The sequence below is a fragment of the Boleophthalmus pectinirostris genome, unplaced genomic scaffold (assembly GCF_026225935.1).
Source record: "Boleophthalmus pectinirostris isolate CB_2022bp ecotype Guang Dong unplaced genomic scaffold, ASM2622593v1 HiC_scaffold_11, whole genome shotgun sequence".
Lineage (NCBI taxonomy): Eukaryota > Metazoa > Chordata > Actinopteri > Gobiiformes > Gobiidae > Boleophthalmus > Boleophthalmus pectinirostris.
This window is the reverse complement of record NW_026570994.1, coordinates 3,091,229-3,114,432: the sequence shown is the minus strand read 5'-3', so window position 1 is coordinate 3,114,432 and position 23,204 is coordinate 3,091,229. Positions and strand designations below refer to the sequence as shown.

At 38.6% G+C, this 23,204-nt stretch overlaps 2 protein-coding genes across 2 annotated transcripts; both read right to left on the bottom strand.

Moving 5' to 3' along the window:
• Positions 1-8,565: 8,565 nt before the first annotated feature.
• Positions 8,566-17,327, bottom strand: LOC110162215 (small cell adhesion glycoprotein homolog). The gene is made up of 4 exons (XM_020927082.2): positions 17,248-17,327; positions 14,486-14,618; positions 10,309-10,335; positions 8,566-9,183 (listed from the first exon to the last, which is right to left on the bottom strand). The coding sequence occupies exons 2-4, from the start codon at positions 14,604-14,606 to the stop codon at positions 8,939-8,941; spliced, it is 393 nt and encodes a 130-aa protein (XP_020782741.1). The 5' UTR covers positions 14,607-14,618; positions 17,248-17,327; the 3' UTR covers positions 8,566-8,938.
• Positions 17,328-18,539: 1,212 nt separating this feature from the next.
• Positions 18,540-23,141, bottom strand: LOC110162216 (protein MRP-126-like). The gene is made up of 4 exons (XM_055166645.1): positions 23,099-23,141; positions 22,125-22,294; positions 18,845-19,029; positions 18,540-18,801 (listed from the first exon to the last, which is right to left on the bottom strand). The coding sequence occupies exons 2-4, from the start codon at positions 22,260-22,262 to the stop codon at positions 18,540-18,542; spliced, it is 585 nt and encodes a 194-aa protein (XP_055022620.1). The 5' UTR covers positions 22,263-22,294; positions 23,099-23,141.
• Between the last annotated feature and the right edge of the window lie 63 nt (positions 23,142-23,204).

The following is a 23,204-nucleotide window of genomic DNA, read 5'->3' as shown; positions in this document are numbered from 1 at the left end:
TGTTCTGATTCAGCTCAACATCGTTCTGGCCGTATCTTCTTGTCAAAGTCTGATCTCGTCAGGTCTCAGAAGTTGAGCAGGGCTGGGTCTGCTCAGTATTTGGATGGGAGACCACCGGGAATTCCTGGTGCCGCAGTGGGGCGTCAGTGGTGAAACGTTGTTGTTGTGTCCTTAGGCAAGACACATCACCCACATTGCCTAGTCTGAAAGTGGTGTGTGTGTGTGTGTGTGTGTTAAAGCTATAGAAAACTGATCCATCATTATTAAAGTAAACGGTCACATTTTTCTGTAGCGCTTTTCCACCCTCAAGGCTCAAAGCGTTTTACAACAAGGAACCACACACACATTCACACACCAGTGTACACAGACACTGAGGGCAAGGTGGGTTCAGTGTCTTGCCCAAGGACACAACACAACGACAGCATTCATCTGTAGGAGCTGAAATCACACCAGTTAACCTGTGGGCCAGTGGATCTGCGAGCGGAATTCGAGCCCCCAACCTTCAGATCAGTGGACGATAGATTAACTTTTTTTTTGTATGGATACTTGCTCAAATGATTCAACTAGTATCTGATTTTCGATTTTTCAACCTTACCGATAAGATTAAAGAGGCGATTACACTTCTACACTTCTGTTTTAACTGCTCACACAGAACAATGAGATCAACATGTTTCCTTTGAATGTTTTGGCAAAACTATATCCACCGAAACAATGTATTGACATTAGGGATGTAACAATATCAGAATGAGATGATATTTTCTAGGGGTGTGCAAAAATATCGGAGTATCGATATATCGTATCGTTTAATGTGATGATACAATATCGATATCGTGGGCTGCTGTATCGATATATCACCAAGAGTATTTTTAGATGTGTTACTAAATTATTTTGTTACAGCTACAGTTTTGTTGCTTGTGGAGTCAAAGGAAACTCATTTATACGACACATTTGACATTTTCACTGTTTTGATGATTAAAATGTTTGTGTTTCATATGAACTTTGCACAAGAAGTGGTTTAACTAAGACTTTTAGTATCACAGCCATGATTTTGCCTTTATTTTTTATTGAACTGTATCGAATCGATTTGAAATATATCATATTGAATCGAAAGTGCACTGTATCGAGATATGTATCGTATCGTGGCCTGTGTATCGAGATATGTATCGTATCGGCAACTTCTTAATGATACCCAGCCCTAATATTTTCACAATATGCATCTCACGGTTCGATAGTTATTACGATATTTTGGAGAGATTTAAAAAATTGTGAATATGCTACTTTAGTAGTCTGCACACATTTCTTCACATAGTCTAGGATCATGGTCTATGTAGTTCCCTCTGTTTTTTAGCTACTGCTGCACCACGGCAAGGCAAGACAAAGTCATTCAAAGTGCTTTACAGAATAAAAAAGACGTTAAAGTCACAAAGAAAGTCAGTAAAATCACCATAACTAACCATTTAAGTGAAGAGACTTGTGATTTAATATATTGTGACAACTTCTAGTATTATTGTGAGACTTTTAATGATACAATATCACGGTATGTCAGTTATTGTTACATTTTTAATTAACATGTGTATCCTCCTAGTTAGTAAATTGTTTTTGCAAATAATTATTCAATTGTGACTTTATTGTGTTCCATCAAAATGATTAAAATGTAAAATGAATGTTTTATAAATTATATCTGGATATAATTTTTCTCAGAAACAACATCATGTTAAAATATAATTCTTTGTTTTCGCCTCATCAGGTCCCATCAGCCCAAACAACAAAGACAAATCAATAAAGCCATGCAAGAGTTCAGGTCCTAGGAGGTTCATGCATGCTAGTTTAGTTCTTAACATGCCAAACGTCCAAATGCCCCCCGCTTTGGAAAAATAATGCAGAACACCATCACAAATGTTGGATATGTTAAAAACAGACATCTAGTCTTTCTAAAACTGTCCGTTTTATGTTGGTGGGTGCTGTCATTTTTTTTGGTATAACATGGTAAAGATGGTACTAAATTATTATTTTTTTCCATTTTTAACACTTAATATCTTCTAGAGCAGGAGTGTCAAACTCATTTTGTCAACCTACTTTGATCCCAAAGAGGCCGGATCAGAAAACTCATGACATATAAATCCCAAAAATAACAAGTTCAAATATTTGTGCAGAGAAACACAAATCTGTTACAGAAATCTTTTTTAATTGATGAACTCTTTCTTATTATAATATTATGAACAACCTGAAACTTTAAGAAAAATTCAATTTCAACACAATGTTTTAACATAAATAAGTCCATTTTTGTTGTAAAATCCTGCACTCGGCTCCACTTTTCTCATGTTGGACATTTTTTGATGAGGGTGTCACGGTCAACAGTCAAAACGATCGTCCTTTAAGAGCGTTTGGAAAGAGACAAGTCTTCATTTGTGCTGCTCTGGTGGGAGGGGCCACGTACAGAGACACTGGAGACGCTGCTGTGATAAACACCGCAGAAAATTAACAAGATTTTAATAGAAAATATAATTAAAATATTTTAGTAGAAAATCACCCAAGGGCCACATTAAAGGTCTTGGAGGGCTGGATCTGGTCCCCGGGCCATATGTTTGACACCTGTGGTCCAGAGCGTTGGTCACAGAGGGTCAGTTTTAAAATACAAAGTCCACAGTAACATGTGTGGGAAGATGTATGTTCAATATGAAACCTCTGTCTTTGAAACTGCACTTTCCACAGTCCTTCAAAGACGCCCTCAGATTTGAAGAGGAGAATTTTCAAGCAAATTCAAGCCCCAGAAATCTGTGATAAATCAAAAGCACCTGTGTAAAAGTACATTTGACAAATTTGAACCCTAGAAAATTTGAAGAAGTGACCTTAAATAGTTTTTTAGATGCAGCGATCTGAAAGTGGCTCCTTGGAAAACTCTGCTCAAAACAGGTCAGGGGAGAGTTGACAAAACTTTTAATGACAAAATTATAAGGAGTTGGGAGAAAAAAAATCCCATTGGAAAGTGTGTGAACCTCCTCGAAATTTTTCAGTCAAATCTGAAATGGGCGGGGCATTCAGAGGTTTGGTGTAGAATGACCTCGCTCTGAGTCTCCCCTTCCTTTGCTCTCTGCCTTAAGTCACTCCCCCTTCAGAACACTATCACAGCACAATCTGGGTGCATCCCGTTGATTAAACTACTACACATCACATCAGCTTTGTCGAGTTGCTGTGTGCGACTTGTTGAGCATTGCACAGAATCTTACAGCTAACCATGAGGAGGGTTTGAATAGGGCCCGGGAGAGATCGCTAGATGACTCAATCATGCATGGATGACTCAAACATGCATGGATGACTCTAAAACCTCAATTATAACCCCTGTTAAAACATAATAGAAAGCTCAAAGAATCTATTTTGTATAAGACGACCTCTTTAATGTCATATTGTCACACATCTCCATGGAGACGAGCATGAGGAATAGGGGTGTGCAAAAATATTGAAATATCAATATATCGTATCGTTTAATGTGATGATACTGTGTCGATATCATGGGCTACTCTATCGATATATCTCGCCAGAGTATTTTTTGTTGTTGTAAATTTTACAAAATTATTTAGTTACAGCTACAGTTTTGTTGCTTGTTTAGAGGAAGGAAACTGATTTATGTGACATATTTGACATTTTTACTCTTCTGATGATTAAAATGGGTGTTTTTCATATGAACCACAAGAAGTGGTTTAACAAAGACTTTTAGTGTCACAGCCACGATTTAGTCATTATGTTTTACTGAACCATATCGAATTGATTTGAAATATATTGTATTGAATTGTACTGAATGGAAGTGCACTGTATCCAGATATGTATTGTATCGTGGTCTATGTATCGAGGTTTGTATCATACCGACAACTTCTGAATGATCCCCAGCCCTGATGAGGACGCTTAATCAAAAAGGTTACACAGTGCACCTTTAGTGCTAGTTAACATTTTTAATAACAATAAGCATTTAGTACCAACCAGAAACTAGCCCAACTGTAGAATGGACATTGTCATGTGTCACCAGTAGGGGGTGCTCATGTCATAGCCATAATACACAGTGTTTATTGCCATGGTCTCAATGTTAACTTTTTTCTTTTAAAAAAAATATCATCATGGTATCGGAGTCAGTATTAAGAATCAAGTCTGTTCCTTAGTATAAAAATCATCAAGTTTGAAATGTTAGGATCATAACACCAAAATAAACCTTCAGTTATTTGAGACTAATATTCAATTCTACATAAATAATTTGATCAAAGTTTCTCTTGTGTTCAGATTCTAGAATGTGATGATGTCATAGACGGGGGCAAGAGGCAGATTTTCCTATTGATCATTGTGTTTTCTAGTAAAAGTATTTATTAAAGGGCCTGTGTCTGTTTTTTCATCTTGAATACAGGACAATAAAGATGACTCAAACATGAATCACTCCAAATACAACCTCAGAGGGTAAAGCAAACTACTTAATATGGTTAAAAGTTCTGAAACGTTCAATTAAAATCTAAATATTGTTGCCTCTAGAATGTCGTGATGTCGTCTTAAACCACGTGTTAATTACTGAAATAGGTGTTAGAGTGAATACTTTTACCTGTGCTGGTACAGGAATCCAAAATAACATTCAAGTAGAAGTACGTTTACTTCATAATATTACTCAAGTAGAAAGACAAAGTAGTGGTACAAGAAATGTGTAACTTCAACTGAATTTGAAGTGAATGGAATTTGAAGGACAAAACATTAAATAATGCACAAAATCTGGAGTTTTCAAAGGACAGTCCATAAAAATGAGACAAACTAAGACAAATGTGCAAATCATTTCAGATTGTTACATAAAACTTATGTCACTTTAGACTCACTCACAGTGAGAGGAGGAAGCACAACTTTTACTCTAGTAAAAGTACTGTTGCACTGTACTATATATATTACTCAAGTAAAAGTACTGTTACACTGTACAATATATTACTCAAGTAAATGTACTGTTATACTGTGTAATATATTATTCAAGTAAAAGTACTGTTATACTGTACAATATTACTTGAGATATTACAAATTCCAGTTCATTTACATATTTTTCGCAGTACTGTTGTATGAAATACAGTACATTATGCACATTAAGGCCCTTCAAATTACTTTTCATGCTGTGTACATTACAGTACTATAGTACTATAGTATAGTAGTATAGTAGTATAGTACTAGTACAGTACTGTATATGGGAAAGGAAAATAGAAGCTCACTCTCTTGCTTTTACTTATTAATTTAATTTTTAAAAGTCACCACCAGAGGGCGTCGGGACTCCACTTTCTTGTGCCTGACCCTAAATAAATGAACGTCCCCTTTTCTATTGAAATATTTGATGTGAAAATGCAAATAGGAATAATAATATAACAGGTAATACTGAAATCTAAACCATTTGCTTTGGATCAAAGTCATATAAACAGGGGAGATTAAAAAAATGCATATGGCAGATATATTTAGAGGTAAAAAGAATAGATCATGATGGTACATTATTTTTCAAGTTTTAACAGTTTATATACATTTCCCTCTTTAAAAGCTGTATTATTAGATTCATACTAAAAAGAAAAGAAATGGAAAAAGTTCATGGACGATTCTATTTTACTCTTCATTCTTCCTGTTATAATTTCTACATATTTTTGGGGTATTTTTAAGGCAAAATTTCAAAACTGTATTCTGGATTGAGTATTTACAAAAATGATGTTTATGCTGATATATTTTTTCTGTATAAAAGATTTCATAGGACACTTTGAAAATGATCAATCCTGGTCAGGCTTTAATCCGGTTGTTTTATTTATCCCAAGACCTGACTCAGTTTTACCTCATATCCTCAGTCATTTTAACCTTTTTTTTTTTTTTTTTTTTTTTTAAACACAAATTTCTCTCAAAACTATTTGTCACAAAACAATGTATCAATGTAAACAGTTTGGAAACATAACAGATTGTAGGATATTTTATTTTATTCAAATTTGACATGGTTTAAAAAACAAAAAACAAACAAAAAAGTCTCCTAAATGTAAAAATGTGACTTCATATATTTACACCATGAAAAAAAAACAAGGAAATAAATTACATTCATTGAATTTTGACCTGTTTTCATGTTTTTCTAATTCTGACTTTTAACACTTAGAGGATACGGTCGTGAAGAAGTGGGACTGCAGAGGGCGCTGTTGTTCTGCCTCCACCTGTAGGGAGACTCCACCAAGACCTGTTTAAACCACGAAGCTGGTGAGCATGGTGAAGGACCGATATGGGTTTCCTAACACGATACCGATATCCGATATGTGTCGATACAAATTTTTTGCTTTTAAAACCCCACAGATTTATCTTAGAGGTGCACTATTTTTGGTTGAGATTCCGTCATCTGCTTGTTTCTTTGTGTATGTTATTGCTCTACCTGGAATGTTCCACAGTGTGACATTAAACAGATCTACAGACAGACATTCTGACTGTGAGCGGGGTCGCTTCTCCGCAGATCCGACCTGCAACTTGACCTGGTTTGGTTTTCATGAAGATAAAAAGGTTAAATGTCATGCTGTGAAACATTCCAGACAGAGCAATAACATCTCCACGGAGTAAAGCAGTTAGCAGACCCTCCACCAGGAAAATTAAGTTAAGAATAATAACACCATGTATTTATGTGGAGAATAGAGGCTTTGCACCGTCATGTGACCCCTATACGGTACCTACGCCGCCATGACACCGGGCACACTATGTCACTGACTTCAGTAGCATCAGAGAAACATGGGCAGGTTTTGTTGTGTATTTGGTTGTTCTAGACGCTCTGAAAGGGATAAAATGAATCGTTTCTTCACTGTTCCTCTGGAAATGACTCATCAGGATCAAACAAGAGAATTATCGAAAAAAAGACACAGATTATAGCTAGCAAAAATAAACCACGAAGACATTTCCAATGGTCCCATCAAGACACCTGAAGTTTCAACAAGGTATTTGCTATTTAAATAGTTTCATAGTTTATTTAATGAAAGAAGCACATTTACTGAACAAAAACTTCATTAATTTAACCAGGAAATCCTGCACTAGTTTACGATTCAATGAACCCACACTGGGCTCCTGTGATCAACATGATGCACGAGTCGAAGAGTCTGTGAGCTGAACCTCGAAAGAATCGGCCATGAAAAGATCCTCGCGAACGTTAGAAAGATCCACTCACAAAAAGTGATTAATTCCAGAAGACATAGTTGTGGATAAACAAGACAATAAAGAAAACATGGTCCTACGACGAGTGACATGTTTATATGTGCTGGAAGATCCAGTTTCTACTGCCACTCACACTGCAAATGTTTTCTTTTTACATTTTAGTTCAGTAAAAGTGCTTCTTTCATTAAATAAACTATGAAACAATTTAAATAGCAAATACCTTGATGAAAGTGACGTGAGTGTGTCTTGATGGTACCATAGGAAATCTCTTCACGGTTTATGTTCTCTAACTATAATCCGCGTCTTTTTCTCGATAATTCCCTTGTTTGATCTTGATGAGTCATTTCCAGAGGAACAGTGAAGAAAAGAATCGTTTTATTCCTTTCAGAGAGTCGAGAACAACCAAATACACAACAAAACCTGCCCATGTTTCTCTGGTGCTGCTGAAGTCAATGACATAGTGTGCCTGGTGTCATGGCGGCGTCAAGGTTCAGCCTGCACCTTTTCGGTCTGTGTATGTTAAATATGACTGTCTGTTAAATAATGTTAAAATATCCCTGTGACCGAAATAAATATATAAATAATAATAATAATACTGACCGATACCGATACTGGAAACGATATATCACAAATCCCTAAGTGAGCAGTCGAAACGGTATGAAAATAAACTAAACTTTACTATATTATGTTTAAAGGGACAGTCTGGAATTTTGGACATAGGGCCTCATTTCCTAGTGAGCCAGAGTGTTGGAGACGTGTGGAGACACTTTTTGAAATATTCCATCCAGTCCTTGTATTTGCAGAGGTCACTGGTGTTAGACTAGTGCATGTCAATGGTCATAGTTCTCCTGCCACTAAAAACAGTGTTACCCACTCCACAAAACACCCCAAACAAATCTATTATTACACCAGACTGTCCATGTAAATGTCTGTGTTGATAGAATAATGTTTGAAATAAAACTAACTTTGTGTCGCATGAATCGTCACATGTTGAGGGACTATTTTCTCATATATCAGTCCGCCGCTGCCGAGCTTTCTATCAGGATGTACAACTCACTGCTGCTCAGACAGAAATCCTTCAAATGCAAGGTTGGTTTTATTTCAGACATTATTCTATCAACACAGACATTCACATGGACAGTCTGGTGTAATAATAGATTTGTTTTGGGTGTTTTGTGGAGTGGGTAAGACTGTTTTTAGTAACAGGCTAACTATGGCCATTGACATGCACTAGCCTAGCACCAGTGACCTCTGCAAATACAAGGACTGGATGGAATATTTCAAAAAGTGTCTCCACACGTCTCCAACACTCTGGCTCACTAAGAAATGAGGCCATATGTCCAAAATTCATTCATTTGGAATTACAAAATAAACATATTTTATCATTTGACCTCATGCATGGACTAAAGCTGCATTGCTTTTATTAAAGAGGTGTTTTTTAAGTGACATTTTTTGTAAAGCAACCTCACTTTTTCATTGCTTAGTCAGAACATAAACTCTTCCCAGTCTGGCCAGCTCAACAAAACAATGATATTTACTGATTTTTATAAAGAAATACAATTCATATTATGCAGAATTTAGTTAAGTATTTTGGGCTCCACAATATTTTCTGTTTCTCATGTGGCCCCATGGAAAAAAGAATTGTCCACCTCTGTTCTAGAATATTCTGTTAGATGCACTTTAAGAAGACTGAAATTGTTCCAAATATGAATTAAAAAACAAATAAAAAAAAAATACAAATGGATAAAAATATATAAATAAAAAATGTGAGTTTCGATTACGAAGACTCTTCCTCTCCAGTGGTCGGTGGCTGTGCGCTCTCCTCGTCTTCTTCTTCCTCCTTCTCTTCTAGATCCTGGTCTTCCTCCTGGTCTCTGCTCTGGCCCGGCTCCTGGTCCGGCTCCTGGTCCGAGTCCCGGCCTTTGTCCTCGGTGGTGGAGTATGAGCCCGTCTGGCGGTACATGTACCACAACAGCAGGGCGGCGACGGCGAGCAGAGCCACGAGGATCGCTCCAGAGATCCCTGCTCACAAACACACCCCGCTGTCAGTGTTGGGAAGGTGACTTTTAAAATGTATTCCCCTACAGATTACACACCCCAGAATGTAGTTTGTACCGTAATCCATTAAATTACTTAAAGTGAGTAATGTAATCTGAATACTTTGGATTACTTGATTTTCTGTAGAGAAGCAAAGACGAGGATATCATAACATAAGAAGTTTTATCTGCTAAAAGAAAATAAAAAGTCCAGACTTTACTGAACCAAATTAAAAATATTATTGATAGAAGACGAGGAGACACGTCCACACAGCAGGATTTAGTCCTGTTTTAGTCCTGTTTTAGTCCTGGTTTAGACCTGGTTTAGACCTGGTTTAGACCTGGTTTAGACCTGGTTTTAGACTTATTTTAGACCTGGTTTAGATCTAATTTAGCTGTAGTTTAGTCCTGGTTTAATCCTGGTTTAGACCTGGTTTAGTCCTGGTTTAGATCTAGTTTAGACCTGGTTTAGTCCTTTTTTAGTCCTGGTTTAGTCCATGTTTAGACCTGGTTTTAGACCTAGTTTAGACCTGGTTTAGTCCTTTTTTAGTCCTGGTTTAGTCCTGGTTTAGACCTGGTTTTAGATCTAGTTTAGCTGTAGTTTAGACCTGGTTTTAGTCCTGTTTTAGTCCTGGTTTAGTCCTGGTTTTAGACCTGTTTAAGACCTGGTTTAGATCTAGTTTAGACCTGTTTTAGACCTGTTTTAGATCTGGTTTAGATCTAGTTTAGACCTGGTTTAGTCCTTTTTTAGTCCTGGTTTAGTCCTGGTTTAGACCTGTTTTAGATCTAGTTTAGCTGTAGTTTAGACCTGGTTTTAGTCCTGTTTTAGTCCTGGTTTTAGACCTGTTTAAGACCTGGTTTAGATCTAGTTTAGACCTGGTTTAGTTTCTGGCAAAGAGTAAAATTACCGGGACAAAAAAAAAAAAAAGGGGGGGGGGGGGGATATAGCCCAAAATGTAAAAACAGGAAAATTGCGCCGTGTAATCCATTTATTCCAACAAAGTAACTGTAATCCAATTACCACTCACTGAAACAGTAACTGTAACTGAATACAGTTACTCATCATTTGTACTCTGATTACATAACTGCGGTACACAACAACCAGACTTACCTCCAATCATGGCGGGCGACATACCACCTGTCAAGACAACAGACAAATCAGAGCATGTTATATAAGTTTCAGTTGAGTTTTCAGTCTGCGATCAAAAAACAATCAGTGTGCAAGTACTCAGCAGTAGTTTAGTAGTAGTCAAAGTAGTAGTCAAAGTGAATAATAATACAAACTAAACCCATTTTAATCATCAAAACTGTGAAAATGTCAAAGCTGCTTAAACACACTGTACAAGTCTCAAAATACTCTTGGCAATGTGGACTTTCATGATTTAAAAACTTTAAATAATGGCTAATCAAAATACTTTTCACACCCTCAGTGCTCCCCATACTCGGATCTGTTGCAGCTTTCCATCTAGTGGCAGCAGAAGGAATTACAACAGCAAAAACAATTAAACAGCGTAATGGGAAACATGTCCGACTATATAAACACTCAGCGGTAATGAACTTAAAGGGATTTGACGGCAGAAATATTTCAAATGAGTCTGCCGAGAGTTTATGGACTTAAAAACTACGCACGGCTTTTATCTATGACGTCACAATCCTGGGAAGTTGTTGACGGTTTTCTAAAGGATTACTAATACCAGTTTGAATGACGTGAAAGTAGGGGTGGGACATTAACCCATTAATTACGATTCATTAATTACAAAGAAAATGCATGAAATATTAGAGCATTTTATTGCTGTTTGCCAAACAACGCGGAAGATTTGTCACTGCACCATGTTGTGATACACCACTTATACTGATGCACACAGTTCCGACGACAACAGGGGAGCATGAAAGCCTCTGGGTCTGCTGCACGGTAAATTTCTTTTTAAAAAAACGACCCGATGGAAGTACTGACAGGCGTCGTTTATTGCAAATTGTGCAGAAAAGAGTTTGCAAGTCAATAACAATAGGGATGTAACGATATCCAAATCTCTCGGTACGATATTATCACAATTTGCAGCTCACGGTACGATATTTATTGCGATATTTTGGAGAGGCTGATATAATTGTAGATAAGACACTTTGTTGCCTTTAAAATAACTTGACAAGATTTTGGTGTGAATTATTTTCATCATTATCCTAAGAATTTAAGTAAAAAACATATTTCTTCATGTTGTCTGTGCTGAAATGAATCATGGGATATGTAGTTTCCGATGTTTATAAGCTGTTGCTGCTATAAAACAATGGATTGAAGTAAAGGAACTTGTGATTCGATATTATGGTGAGACTTTTGACGATACGATATCAAGATATTTTGGTTATTGTGACATCCCTAGTCAACAACTTAAAGTAAAATGTCACTTTAACTTTAGTCTCTTCAGTTCTGGACAAGGACTTTACCTTTGTCTACTGTTTTGAAATGAAATGTAAATTTATTTTTCAAGACATTTTCTCAGACATTAAAAAAGCTTGAGTTTAAAAGTGTGCGTGTGTTTTATTCGATGAAGTCGTCCACTAAAATTGATTTACATAAAATAACTGTTGTTTTTGGGGCTGTTACAACCAAAATGAATCACAACATTTTTTAGGAAGAACACGGAAAATGAACTTAAGGACTAAAGATGTTTGGCAAAGGAGTAATTCAATTTATCAACTGGACAAAGTTTATTTTGACAAATTGAATTTCTTCTTTGCCTTGATTCTACCTGGACGACTGAGGGATTTTTTCACAGACTAAAGATGTTTTTACTTATTTCTGACTTTGAGTGTTGGTGTTGGAAGCAAAAAGAAATCCCTTAACTCGTAAACATCTACAAAACATAAGAATAACTTACAAAAACAGAACTAGGAAAAATATTACAAAAAACAGACACTAAAAAAACATGGAAAAACAAATCCACATGGTTAAAAGCTTGAAAAAGTCCATTTGTTTTTTAAACTCTTGCTACTTGTTTGACGGTTACAAAAGTTGAATTATACAAAATTATCTCTCGTCCAAAACCCCACACTGAGTTTAATATTAGAGTGAGACTGTGTTGGTCTTGGGTCCTTATCTCCAGAGCTCCAGCCCCACACGAGGAGAGGTCCTGCCCAGAGAGGAGCAGCTCGGCCTGGGCATGAACGCGTGGGCCGACCTGATAACAAACACACTCTTCTGTTCATGTCCACTGCTCCTCACATCAACTGCTTTACATAATTGTCCTTTTTGATGAACTTCATTATTTATTTGTATCCTTTTTATCTAAAAAAGTGTGGTTTCTTTTTCTATTCATGGTTTTCTGCTTGTTACATGGTGCCATTTTAAGGACTTTTCCCCATTCAAACAGATACACACATATTATATTTTAATGAGTTCATCGCTATGACAACGGTCCAAATTTGTATCAGTCAGACAAGGGCGTAGGTTTGCATGGGGACGGTGGGGACATGTCACAGCCACTATCTGGGGAAGACAAAATAGTCCCCACCAATATTTGCCACTTTATTTTAATAATTCTAGTATTTTTCCAAACTCAGAAGTATTAATTGAACAGGTTTTAGTTCACATTTTGTTTATTAGATGTTCTGATGTATTCACAGTGTATCCCCAGGTTTGACTACCCCAAATGTAAGACTTTTTAAAGAGCTTTTTAAGACGACTTAAATGAATATTAAGACCAACTTCACACCCATTATGCAGGCGAAAAACACCAAATCCAGTTCTAACAATGACCAACCAACTACTATATCTAGAATTTAACCCTACACTTCCTCATGATCCATTCAATGTCTTCCTCCACTCTACTGAAACCAAAGTATTGATTGTGCAGACTCCAAATTAGACGTTCATTCACGTTACCTGATTTCACATCATTGTTTTTTTCCCCCCCTCCATTTAACATTGCACTGCAGCCTAGTTGAGAATACAAAAAAAAAAAATAGGCAAATGAAATTTAAGTATGACTTGGACAACATAACTGAAGACTTTTTAAGACCTTAGTTTAGGAGCATGGAATTTAAGACCTTTGTAAGACTTTAAAGACCCCGCGGCTACCCTGATTCAGTGATATGACGACAGGGTTACACCTGCCACTGTTTCATTGGCTGCAGCAGAGTGATGTCATTAGTGGAGCCAGGAGCCTAAACTGGGGAAGTGGCAGGACAGGGCCACACCCGGAGATGTCGGCTTGAGCAGGTGTGAGTGAAGACGCTGCACCAAACTTTGAAAAACTTTTCAAAAGGAACTTACTTGGCTTCATCTTCAATTAAACTTGTCTCTACTGACAATATTCCATGGAAAAATGTATGGACATGATCTCACAAATATCTCATCACCAACAAGCAAAGAGAAATCTACTACAAACTTCTACATCACTGTTCTCCACTAAACAATCATCTTAGAAGAACAATGGGCACAAACTGAAAAATGAAAACAGCTCTCACTTACTTTCACTTGTTTTGGAAAGAATTCATAAAACATAAACACAACTTTTTATCCCATTTGACCCCTTTTTTTATGTATAAAGATGTGCTGTTTGGTTTTTGCAGTGTGCATCATATGAAAAGTCAACAATATTATATAATTCATCTGTTAATCAAGTAATCTATCAGTTGGTTTCATGGGGGGTTAGCTGATAATGTTCCCGCCAAAACTGAGACCAAACCTACGTCCTTGCAGTCAGAAACCCATGAATAGATCTACACTCATGCTACTCTAGAATGATATCAAAAAGTATTTCAGATGAAGGGCGAATGTCATTATAAGTCTACGGCAAACTAACTAACTTTTCGTTGCTTCACAAATGTTGATCGTTATCATATCATATTGTCTGAAATTTAAAGTGGGCCTATAATACAAGATTGACTTTTTAGAACTTTAACATTTTTTAATCGTTGTTTCCTTTTCATTTACACTCTCGAAATTGTATTTGGAGCGATTCGTGCATTTCTCTTCCAACTATTAATCGCTTATTTCGACAACCAACTCCTGTTTTCAGCTCCACCGGTACACGACCACTGCTTCGGACCTACTTCGTTCTCCAGTTTTATTTTCTTAAACTGTAAAAATCCAGGTCTTTGTTGTGGCACCACATTTTTCTAACGGGGAACTCAGCGGATTTGTCATTTTGGATGAATACTGCGATTTAAAATGTGCAAATGATCACACGATGAACCGCGAGTGTCATAAATTATAACTAAACTGCAGACACAAGCACAATATATCATCTTTAAACATAAGCCTGGTCGGTTTTGACAGTTTGTGCTCTCACCAGTGGTCTGTCCAGCGATGGTCTCTTCGAGAGGCGCTAGGGTTTCAAAGTAATCGTGGTACGAATACATGGGAGGAGTGGGAGGAATGGGAGGAGTCTCAGTGGGAGGAGTCTCAGTCATGACCTCTCACCTCTAGGAGAAACAGACACCACACGTGAGCAGAGGCCAACGTAACTTTTAGTCATTATAAATACTCTAAATATCAGTTAAAGAGCCAATATGATGCTGTTTTCTGATCTATGTTCTAATGTTTCCTCATCACAAACAAACCTGGACTTGTTTTGTTTCATTCATGTTTAACTCACAAGCCCTGCGTATTTAGACTCAAACAGAAAACACTCTCTTCAACGTTGTGATGTCACGTGGTAATACAGGATGTGCTCCTTTGCGTTTTTAAACTTCGGACACCTTCACTAGAATCATTTGGATGATTTCATATCTGGAATAGAGGCTTTGCACCGTCACGTGTCCCCACGACAACGGTACCTACACCACCGTGACACCGGGCACACTATGTCATTGACTTCAGCAGCATCGGAGAAACATGGGCAGGTTTTGTTGTGTATTTGGTTGTTCTCGACGCTCTGAAAGGAATAAAACGATTCTTTTCTTCACTGTTCCTCTGGAAATGACTCATCAAGATCAAACAAGGGAATTATCGAGAAAAAGACGCGGATTATAGTTAGAGAACATAAACCGCGAAGAGATTTCCTATGGTACCATCAAGACACACTCACGTCACTTTCATCAAGGTATTTGCTATTTAAATTGTTTCATAGTTTATTTAATGAAAGAAGCACTTTTACTGAACTAAAATGTAAAAAGAAAACATTTGCAGTGTGAGTGGCAGTAGAAACCGTATGTTCCAGCACATATAAACATGTCACTCGTCGTAGGACCCATGTTTTCTTTATTGTCTTGTTTATCCACAACTGTGTCTTCTAGAATTAATCACTTTTTGTGAGTGGATCTTTCTAACGTTCGCGAGGATCTTTTCAGGAGGATTCTTTCAAGGTTCGGCTCACAGACTCTTTGACTCGTGCGCCATGTTGATCAGAGGAGCCCTGTGTGGGTTCATTGAATCGTAAACTAGTGCGGGTTTTCCTGGATAAATTAATGAAATTTTATTTTAGTAAATGTGCTTCTTTCATTAAATAAACTATGAAACTATTTAAATACAAATACCTTGATGAAACTGTTTTGATGGTACCATTGGAAATCTCTTCACGGTTTATGTTCTCGAGCCATAATCCGTTTTTTTCTCGATAATTCCCTTGTTCGATCCTGATGAGTCATTTCCAGAGGAACAGTGAAGAAAAGAATCGTTTTAACCCTTTCAGAGCGTCGAGAACAACCAAATACACAACAAAACCTGCCCATGTTTCTCCGATGCTGCTGAAGTCAATGACATAGTGTGTCTGGTGTCATGGTGGAATAGGTACCGCGTGAAGGTGCAAAGACTCTATTGCCGATCTCTACTGAGCTAAACATAAAAAGTAGCTGTGAACTTGAAAACTACCGCTTCATGACATCACAAGGTGGAACAGAGCATTTAGAGCTTTGGAGATGTAAACAGACTAATAATAAAGAGTTACTCAAACATGTGTGAATGAAACAAAACACAACTCCAGGTGTGTTTTTGAGGAGACAACAACTAGAGGTGCACAATTCTCAAATCGATTCAAAATGGATCCAAAAGGATTTTTTAGATAATATTTTTCACAAAAAATCATTAGTTACATTTAATATTCTCATGATTTAAAATATGTTTCATAAAATATATTTATATTTCATACAACTGTGTTCTTTTGAAGGTGTAGTTGACATTATAGTTTAATTCAAAATGTCTGAAAAATGCAAAGGAAAGATCATTGTGTTAGATTATGAAGAGTAGTGGTGGGATTAAATAAGTTTTCTTCTTCCCACTCCTTTTTGGGCAAAAAATAATGATAATAATAATAATTTTTAGTTGTTATTTTCATTTGTATTATGATTTCACTACGTTTTATGTTCCATTGTATAAGAATGTAAATCTTGCCCAAAATAAATGCATAAATAAATAAAATAAAAAATAAATAAGTAATCACTGATAAATTGCAATATATCATCCATTGTTTTAGTATCAGTAAATATCCTGATATTATATTGAATTGTCAGACTCAAGGTAATGCACAACAACATTAAAACAAAACAAAAAAAACTTCTTAATGTGCAGTTGTTACGGTTTCTCTTATCAGAATGTTTGATTGTTTTTATGTGTTTATTTGATATTATTTAATCTTAAAAGTGCACTATGTAAGAGATGTTACTACTGTACCTGGAATACTCCACAGTACAGCATTAATCTCATGTTAACTAACTGCAACTTTTTAATAGCAAAAGAAACCTTGTCAAACACACATTCGCATCACCTGCTTGTCTCCATGAATATAGATATGTTTAATGCCATACTGTGGAACATTCCAGACAAGGCAATAACATCTCCATGGAAACAAGCTGACAGTGGACCCTTCACCAGAAAAGTTACTTACTGCATCTTGAATCAATCTGCCACTTCATACAACTTAGACCAAAAATAAAACTGGAATTCTTACCACACTGGCAGATATTTTTTTGAAAGGTAATATTAAAAATAAGAAATATCTCAATGCTATACAAGTCATTTTTATTTCAGAATATATTTTGTAATTTTAAAGTGAAATGGAGTGCAAATTTTTCTCTAATAAATAAAAATATGTTGTGGTGTATTGTTTTCACTCACCTCTGTGCACGTCTCATTCACCAAACACAAAAGAACCAGTACAAAGTCAGACCAGGGCCAATGGGTGTGGTGCCCTGCTGTGCGCCCATATCAGCCAATCAGGAGCCAGCAGTGTGTGTGTGTGTGTGTGTGTGTGTGTATGTGTATGTGACATCAACATTTTTTTTTTTTTCAAATTTCTTTTATTTTTATTTAGGGCCACAAGTTCTGCACATGATTGATCTTCTCCAGGGGTGTTTCTTTCTTCACCTGCCTCTTCCACTAGAGGGGGCTGTAGGTCAGTCACCATGATGAGTTCAGAAGCAGAGGTCTGTCGTACTCAGTTTTTAAATAAATTGTACTTTTACTCCTGCTTGAGTATTCTTGCCAATCAATACTCTTACGCTGTCCTTTGAAACGACCAGATGTTGTGCTTTTTTTTTTTTTTTTATATTCTGTATTTATTTTTAATTATAAATCAAATATTACGTATCGACAGCTCCTCTTTAAGTTACTCGTACTTGAGTCTTACTTGAGTTTCTTAGACCACTACTTTGTTCTTCTTCTTGAGTAATATTTTTTATTATATATAAGTTTTACTCTTACTTGGGTTCAACTTTTAGCCACTCTACCCACCTCTGTTTTTGAGCACTTTTCACAAATTTCACAGACCTGAGTGGAGTTCAGTCGTGATGGTAATCCTCTGTATTTTGCTCAGATATATGTGAAAGAAATAGTTTTCTGGTCTTTTAACTTTCTAACAGGAGGCAAAAGGACTGTGGAATAAGGTTTTCTATATTATTAAATAAAAAAAATGAACAAGATTCACATGTTTTTTTTAAACTATTTTTATTTGCTTCAAACTATTTGCCTCTTTCAGAGAAACATGCAGAGATAAGGCCTCGATCAGACTAATGTGTGGGACATACAACAATTCACAACACTTCACAAGCGTACACCTTAACCAGCCTTAAAAAAGTATGGACTTCATTCTTAATCAATACAAGTTTATAAAGAATAATTCAGGCTCAGTTATGACTTGATTAATACTCAAACACTACCTCCTAAATACTAAGGTTATTATGTAATGTTTTGTTCATGCTTTGTTAAGGCTAATTAAGGTGTAGTTATTATAAAATGGTACCAAGATGCAACACAAGAGTAGATGGGTCTGTTTTGTGTCAGGCGGGCAGCATGCAAGTGTTAGAAGATCCTTTTTCATATTTCTAAAGTGAAAGTGATTTCATCAAATGTGTGTGACAATAGAAACAGGAGGAGACTCACAGACAAAGCAGGAAAAGGACGACTAAGCCCTAAAGCAGCGCCACTCTGGGCCTGTGTCTAATGATCATGCTCCTGCTCATGCCCGTGCTCATGCCCGTGCCCATGGTCATGCCCGTGCTCGTGCCCGTGGTCATGGCCATGCTCGTGCTCATGCCCATGGCCATGCTCATGCCCGTGGTCATGCTCATGCCCGTGGTCATGCTCATGCCCGTGATCATGCTCATGCCCGTGATCATGCTCATGCCCGTGATCGTGCCCATGTTCATGACCATGCTCATGCCCGTGCCCATGCTCGTGCCCGTGATCATGCTCGTGCCCATGGTCATGCTCGTGCCCGTGGTCATGCTCGTGCCCGTGGTCATGCCCGTGATCATGCCCATGGTGGTGTTGAAAAAACTCGTGGCAGCAGACGGTCACCGAGGAGACAAGAGCCATGAAGTGGTTGAAGTCACAGTGAGTGTCTCCGTCATGGTCCAGACTGTCCATCAGACTGTCCAGGGAGGCTTTGTCTGAGGCGTGCTGCGGACACACACACACACACAGACACACACACACGTAGACACACACACGTAGACACACACACGTAGACACACACACACACACACAGTATATATGAGCACATACAAATATATAAGCACATACATCTACGGTATCATTCTATCCATTTACAGGACCACAGGGCAGAGCCCAGGGCACAGCTGCTGAGCACTGCCCTCCTGTCGTGGATCTAGTACCACCCTGCACATGTACACAGTCACACTGTACCCTGCACATGTACACAGTCACACTGTACCCTGCACATGTACACAGTCACACTGTACCCTGCACATGTACACAGTCACACTGTACCCTGCACATGTACACAGTCACACTGTACCCCGCACATGTACACAGTCACACTGTACCCCGCACATGTACACAGTCACACACATGTACACAGTACACCGCACATGTACACAGTCGCACTGTACTCTGCACATGTACACAGTCGCACTGTACCTTGCACATGTACACAGTCACACTGTACCCCGCACATGTACACAGTCGCACTGTACCCCGCACATGTACACAGTCGCACTGTACCTTGCACATGTACACAGTCGCACTGTACCCCGCACATGTACACAGTCGCACTGTACCCCGCACATGTACACAGTCGCACTGTACCCTGCACATGTACACAGTCACACTGTACCCTGCACATGTACACAGTCACATGTACACAGTCACACTGTACCCTGCACATGTACACAGTCACATGTACACAGTCGCACTGTACTCTGCACATGTACACAGTCGCACTGTACTCTGCACATGTACACAGTCGCACTGTACACATGTACACAGTCACATGTACACAGTCACACTGTACCCTGCACATGTACACAGTCGCACTGTACTCTGCACATGTACACAGTCACACTGTACCCTGCACATGTACACAGTCACACTGTACTCTGCACATGTACACAGTCGCACTGTACCCTGCACATGTACACAGTCACACTGTACTCTGCACATGTACACAGTCACACTGTACCCTGCACATGTACACAGTCGCACTGTACTCTGCACATGTACACAGTCGCACTGTACTCTGCACATGTACACAGTCACACTGTACCCTGCACATGTACACAGTCGCACTGTACTCTGCACATGTACACAGTCGCACTGTACCCTGCACATGTACACAGTCACATGTACACAGTCACACTGTACCCTGCACATGTACACAGTCACATGTACACAGTCGCACTGTACTCTGCACATGTACACAGTCGCACTGTACCCCGCACATGTACACAGTCGCACTGTACCCTGCACATGTACACAGTCACACTGTACTCTGCACATGTACACAGTCACACTGTACTCTGCACATGTACACAGTCACACTGTACCTTGCACATGTACATAGTCACACTGTACTCCGCACATGTACACAGTCGCACTGTACCCTGCACATGTACACAGTCACATGTACACAGTCACACTGTACCCTGCACATGTACACAGTCGCACTGTACACAGTCGCACTGTACTCTGCACATGTACACAGTCACACTGTACTCCGCACATGTACACAGTCACACTGTACCTTGCACATGTACACAGTCACACTGTACCTTGCACATGTACACAGTCACACTGTACCCTGCACATGTACACAGTCACATGTACACAGTCACATTGTACCCTGCACATGTACACAGTCACATTGTACCTTGCACATGTACACAGTCACACTGTACCCCGCACATGTACACAGTCACACTGTACCCCGCACATGTACACAGTCACACTGTACCCCGCACATGTACACAGTCACACTGTACCCTGCACATGTACACAGTCGCACTGTATTCTGCACATGTACACAGTCACACTGTACCCTGCACATGTACACAGTCACACTGTACCCCACACATGTACACAGTCACACTGTACCCCGCACATGTACACAGTCACACTGTACCCTGCACATGTACACAGTCGCACTGTATTCTGCACATGTACACAGTCACACTGTACCCCGCACATGTACACAGTCACACTGTACCCTGCACATGCTTTTCCTCTATAGAAGAGGGAGCCTGGTGTTCATGTTGCAGTACAAACTCAGCTCTGTTGGAAGTAGTTAGAAAATGGTTCTTAAAAAAGTCCCTGCTCCAAGATGCCTGATGCCCCAAGAGGAAAAAATGAAAGACTAGCAAATGTTTGTCAAGTAGCAGAGGACTCCTGAGAGCAGAAGTTCCTTCTCCTTTGCTGTTCTACATATGATGATTGTAGTGACTTGGCAGAAGCAGTGTGGGCTGACCCAGGGTCCAGAATTTTGCTCTCGAGTGTCAAAAAGTTCTCATAACTAAAAGAAATCATTGTGTGACTGTGTGATGACATCACTATTATCTCTTGTATTTGGTCCCTTTTCACAGATTATTTTCTCTTTCCAGCTTTTACTTTTCACATAAATCCCTGTTACAGTAAACTCTTCATTCAAATGTTATAAAACTTCTCCACTGATTTCAGTTGTAAATGGCTCCCCCTACTGGACACTTTACTCAGCACCGTCTGTACAAATAACCACATGGAGCCATGGAGCATGGACGAGCTTTGGCTCTGTTGATTCTGGCTCCAATGAAGTTTCTATAAAAAAAAAAAAAACTTGCTCCTTAGCTGCTTCTGTCAGACTCTTCATTTTAGTCTGAAAAGTTCATAAATATTGTACAAATCAGGCGCCTTCTTTCCTCGAAGTTGCTCCTGCTAGCATTAGCGTCAGATTGATTGACGGCGTTGCTAAGCACCTGTTCCTGGGAAGGAGCACTGCCTTCAACAGCCAAGCTCCCAATTGGCTATGAATTTGGTTGCTATGATACTTGCGGTTGGAATTCCAAATATGGAACTTGGCTCCAAATCGGCCCCTCGAACTGGAAACTTCAATGAGCTGCATTTGACTGGAGCCAAAGGCTATGGGTGAAGTCACACTCCTCACACACAGTCCTCCTCTTCATACAGTCTGTCATCCACCAGGTAGTATAAGGTCACCAACACTTTTCAAAACTGAAAACATGTTTATAGGGTGCACTTGTGAGTGTGGGTGTCATGACTCTTACCTCCATGAGGTGGGGCAGCTGGTCGTGCAGCAGCCCCCTGAGCTGACTCCTCCTGAGCCGGGGGGGCTCCTCCTCTGAGGCACAGTGCTGCTGGAACACTTGGACCAGGCTGTTCAGGGCAGTCTCCAGCTCCGTCATGGCCACGCTGCAGGATCTTCTGTCTGCGCACACTGGAAATGCATTCTCAGAATTGTGAAGTAACTAAATCTATGTACTGAAAATAAATAAACTATCACTCAAAAGTGTGCACACGCTCTCTCATTCACTTATGTTCCCCCTTTATGTTTATGTAGTAAAGAAAAAAAAAGTTAAATAACTTTTTTTTTTATTGTGGAGTTATTCTTTTTTACATTATTAATTATTTCTTCCTAAATCTGATGTCTTCTGTAAGTAAACAAAATGTTGAAAGAGAGAGAATGAGAGGGTGTGTCCAAACTTCTGACTGGTAGTGTATATGTGGAGTAACTTTATTGCAGTACAGTTACTGCAATGTATTAGTGAGAAAAATAAAAAACACAGCGTGAGGTGAAATTCTTCCTTCTCTCCTTAGATATCGAACAATGCAACTCACTGTGAGCTCAGCTGCACATTTGATCAAATTCAAATTTCTATGTTTTGTTACATTAATATATATATATATATATATATATATATATATATATATATATATATATATATATATATATATATATATATATATATATATATATATACATGTTGAGTTGTTTTCAGTCACTTGAGCAAAGTGTCTAACCGTCATCTAATAAAGTATCTTAGAATGAAAGAACAAACCGCAGATGTTAGTGGTGCATTAGTTTCGTCTCTTAGAGTTTGTGTGCATTATTTGTTCAGTCTCTCAGTCCACGCTCGCTGGTGGTGAAGCTGCCAATGTGCACCATCGGCCCCTCCCACCACCAACACACACACAGCACAGTCACAGCAAACCCTGGGGCGAGCTCAGGGCTGGGTCCTACCTCAGATGAAGAAGAGGAGCTGAATATGAGGTGAGGAGGAGCAGGTCTGAATGGAGCAGAGGCTCCAGGGAGCAGTGCTTTTATAAAGGGGCAGATGTGAGGGGAG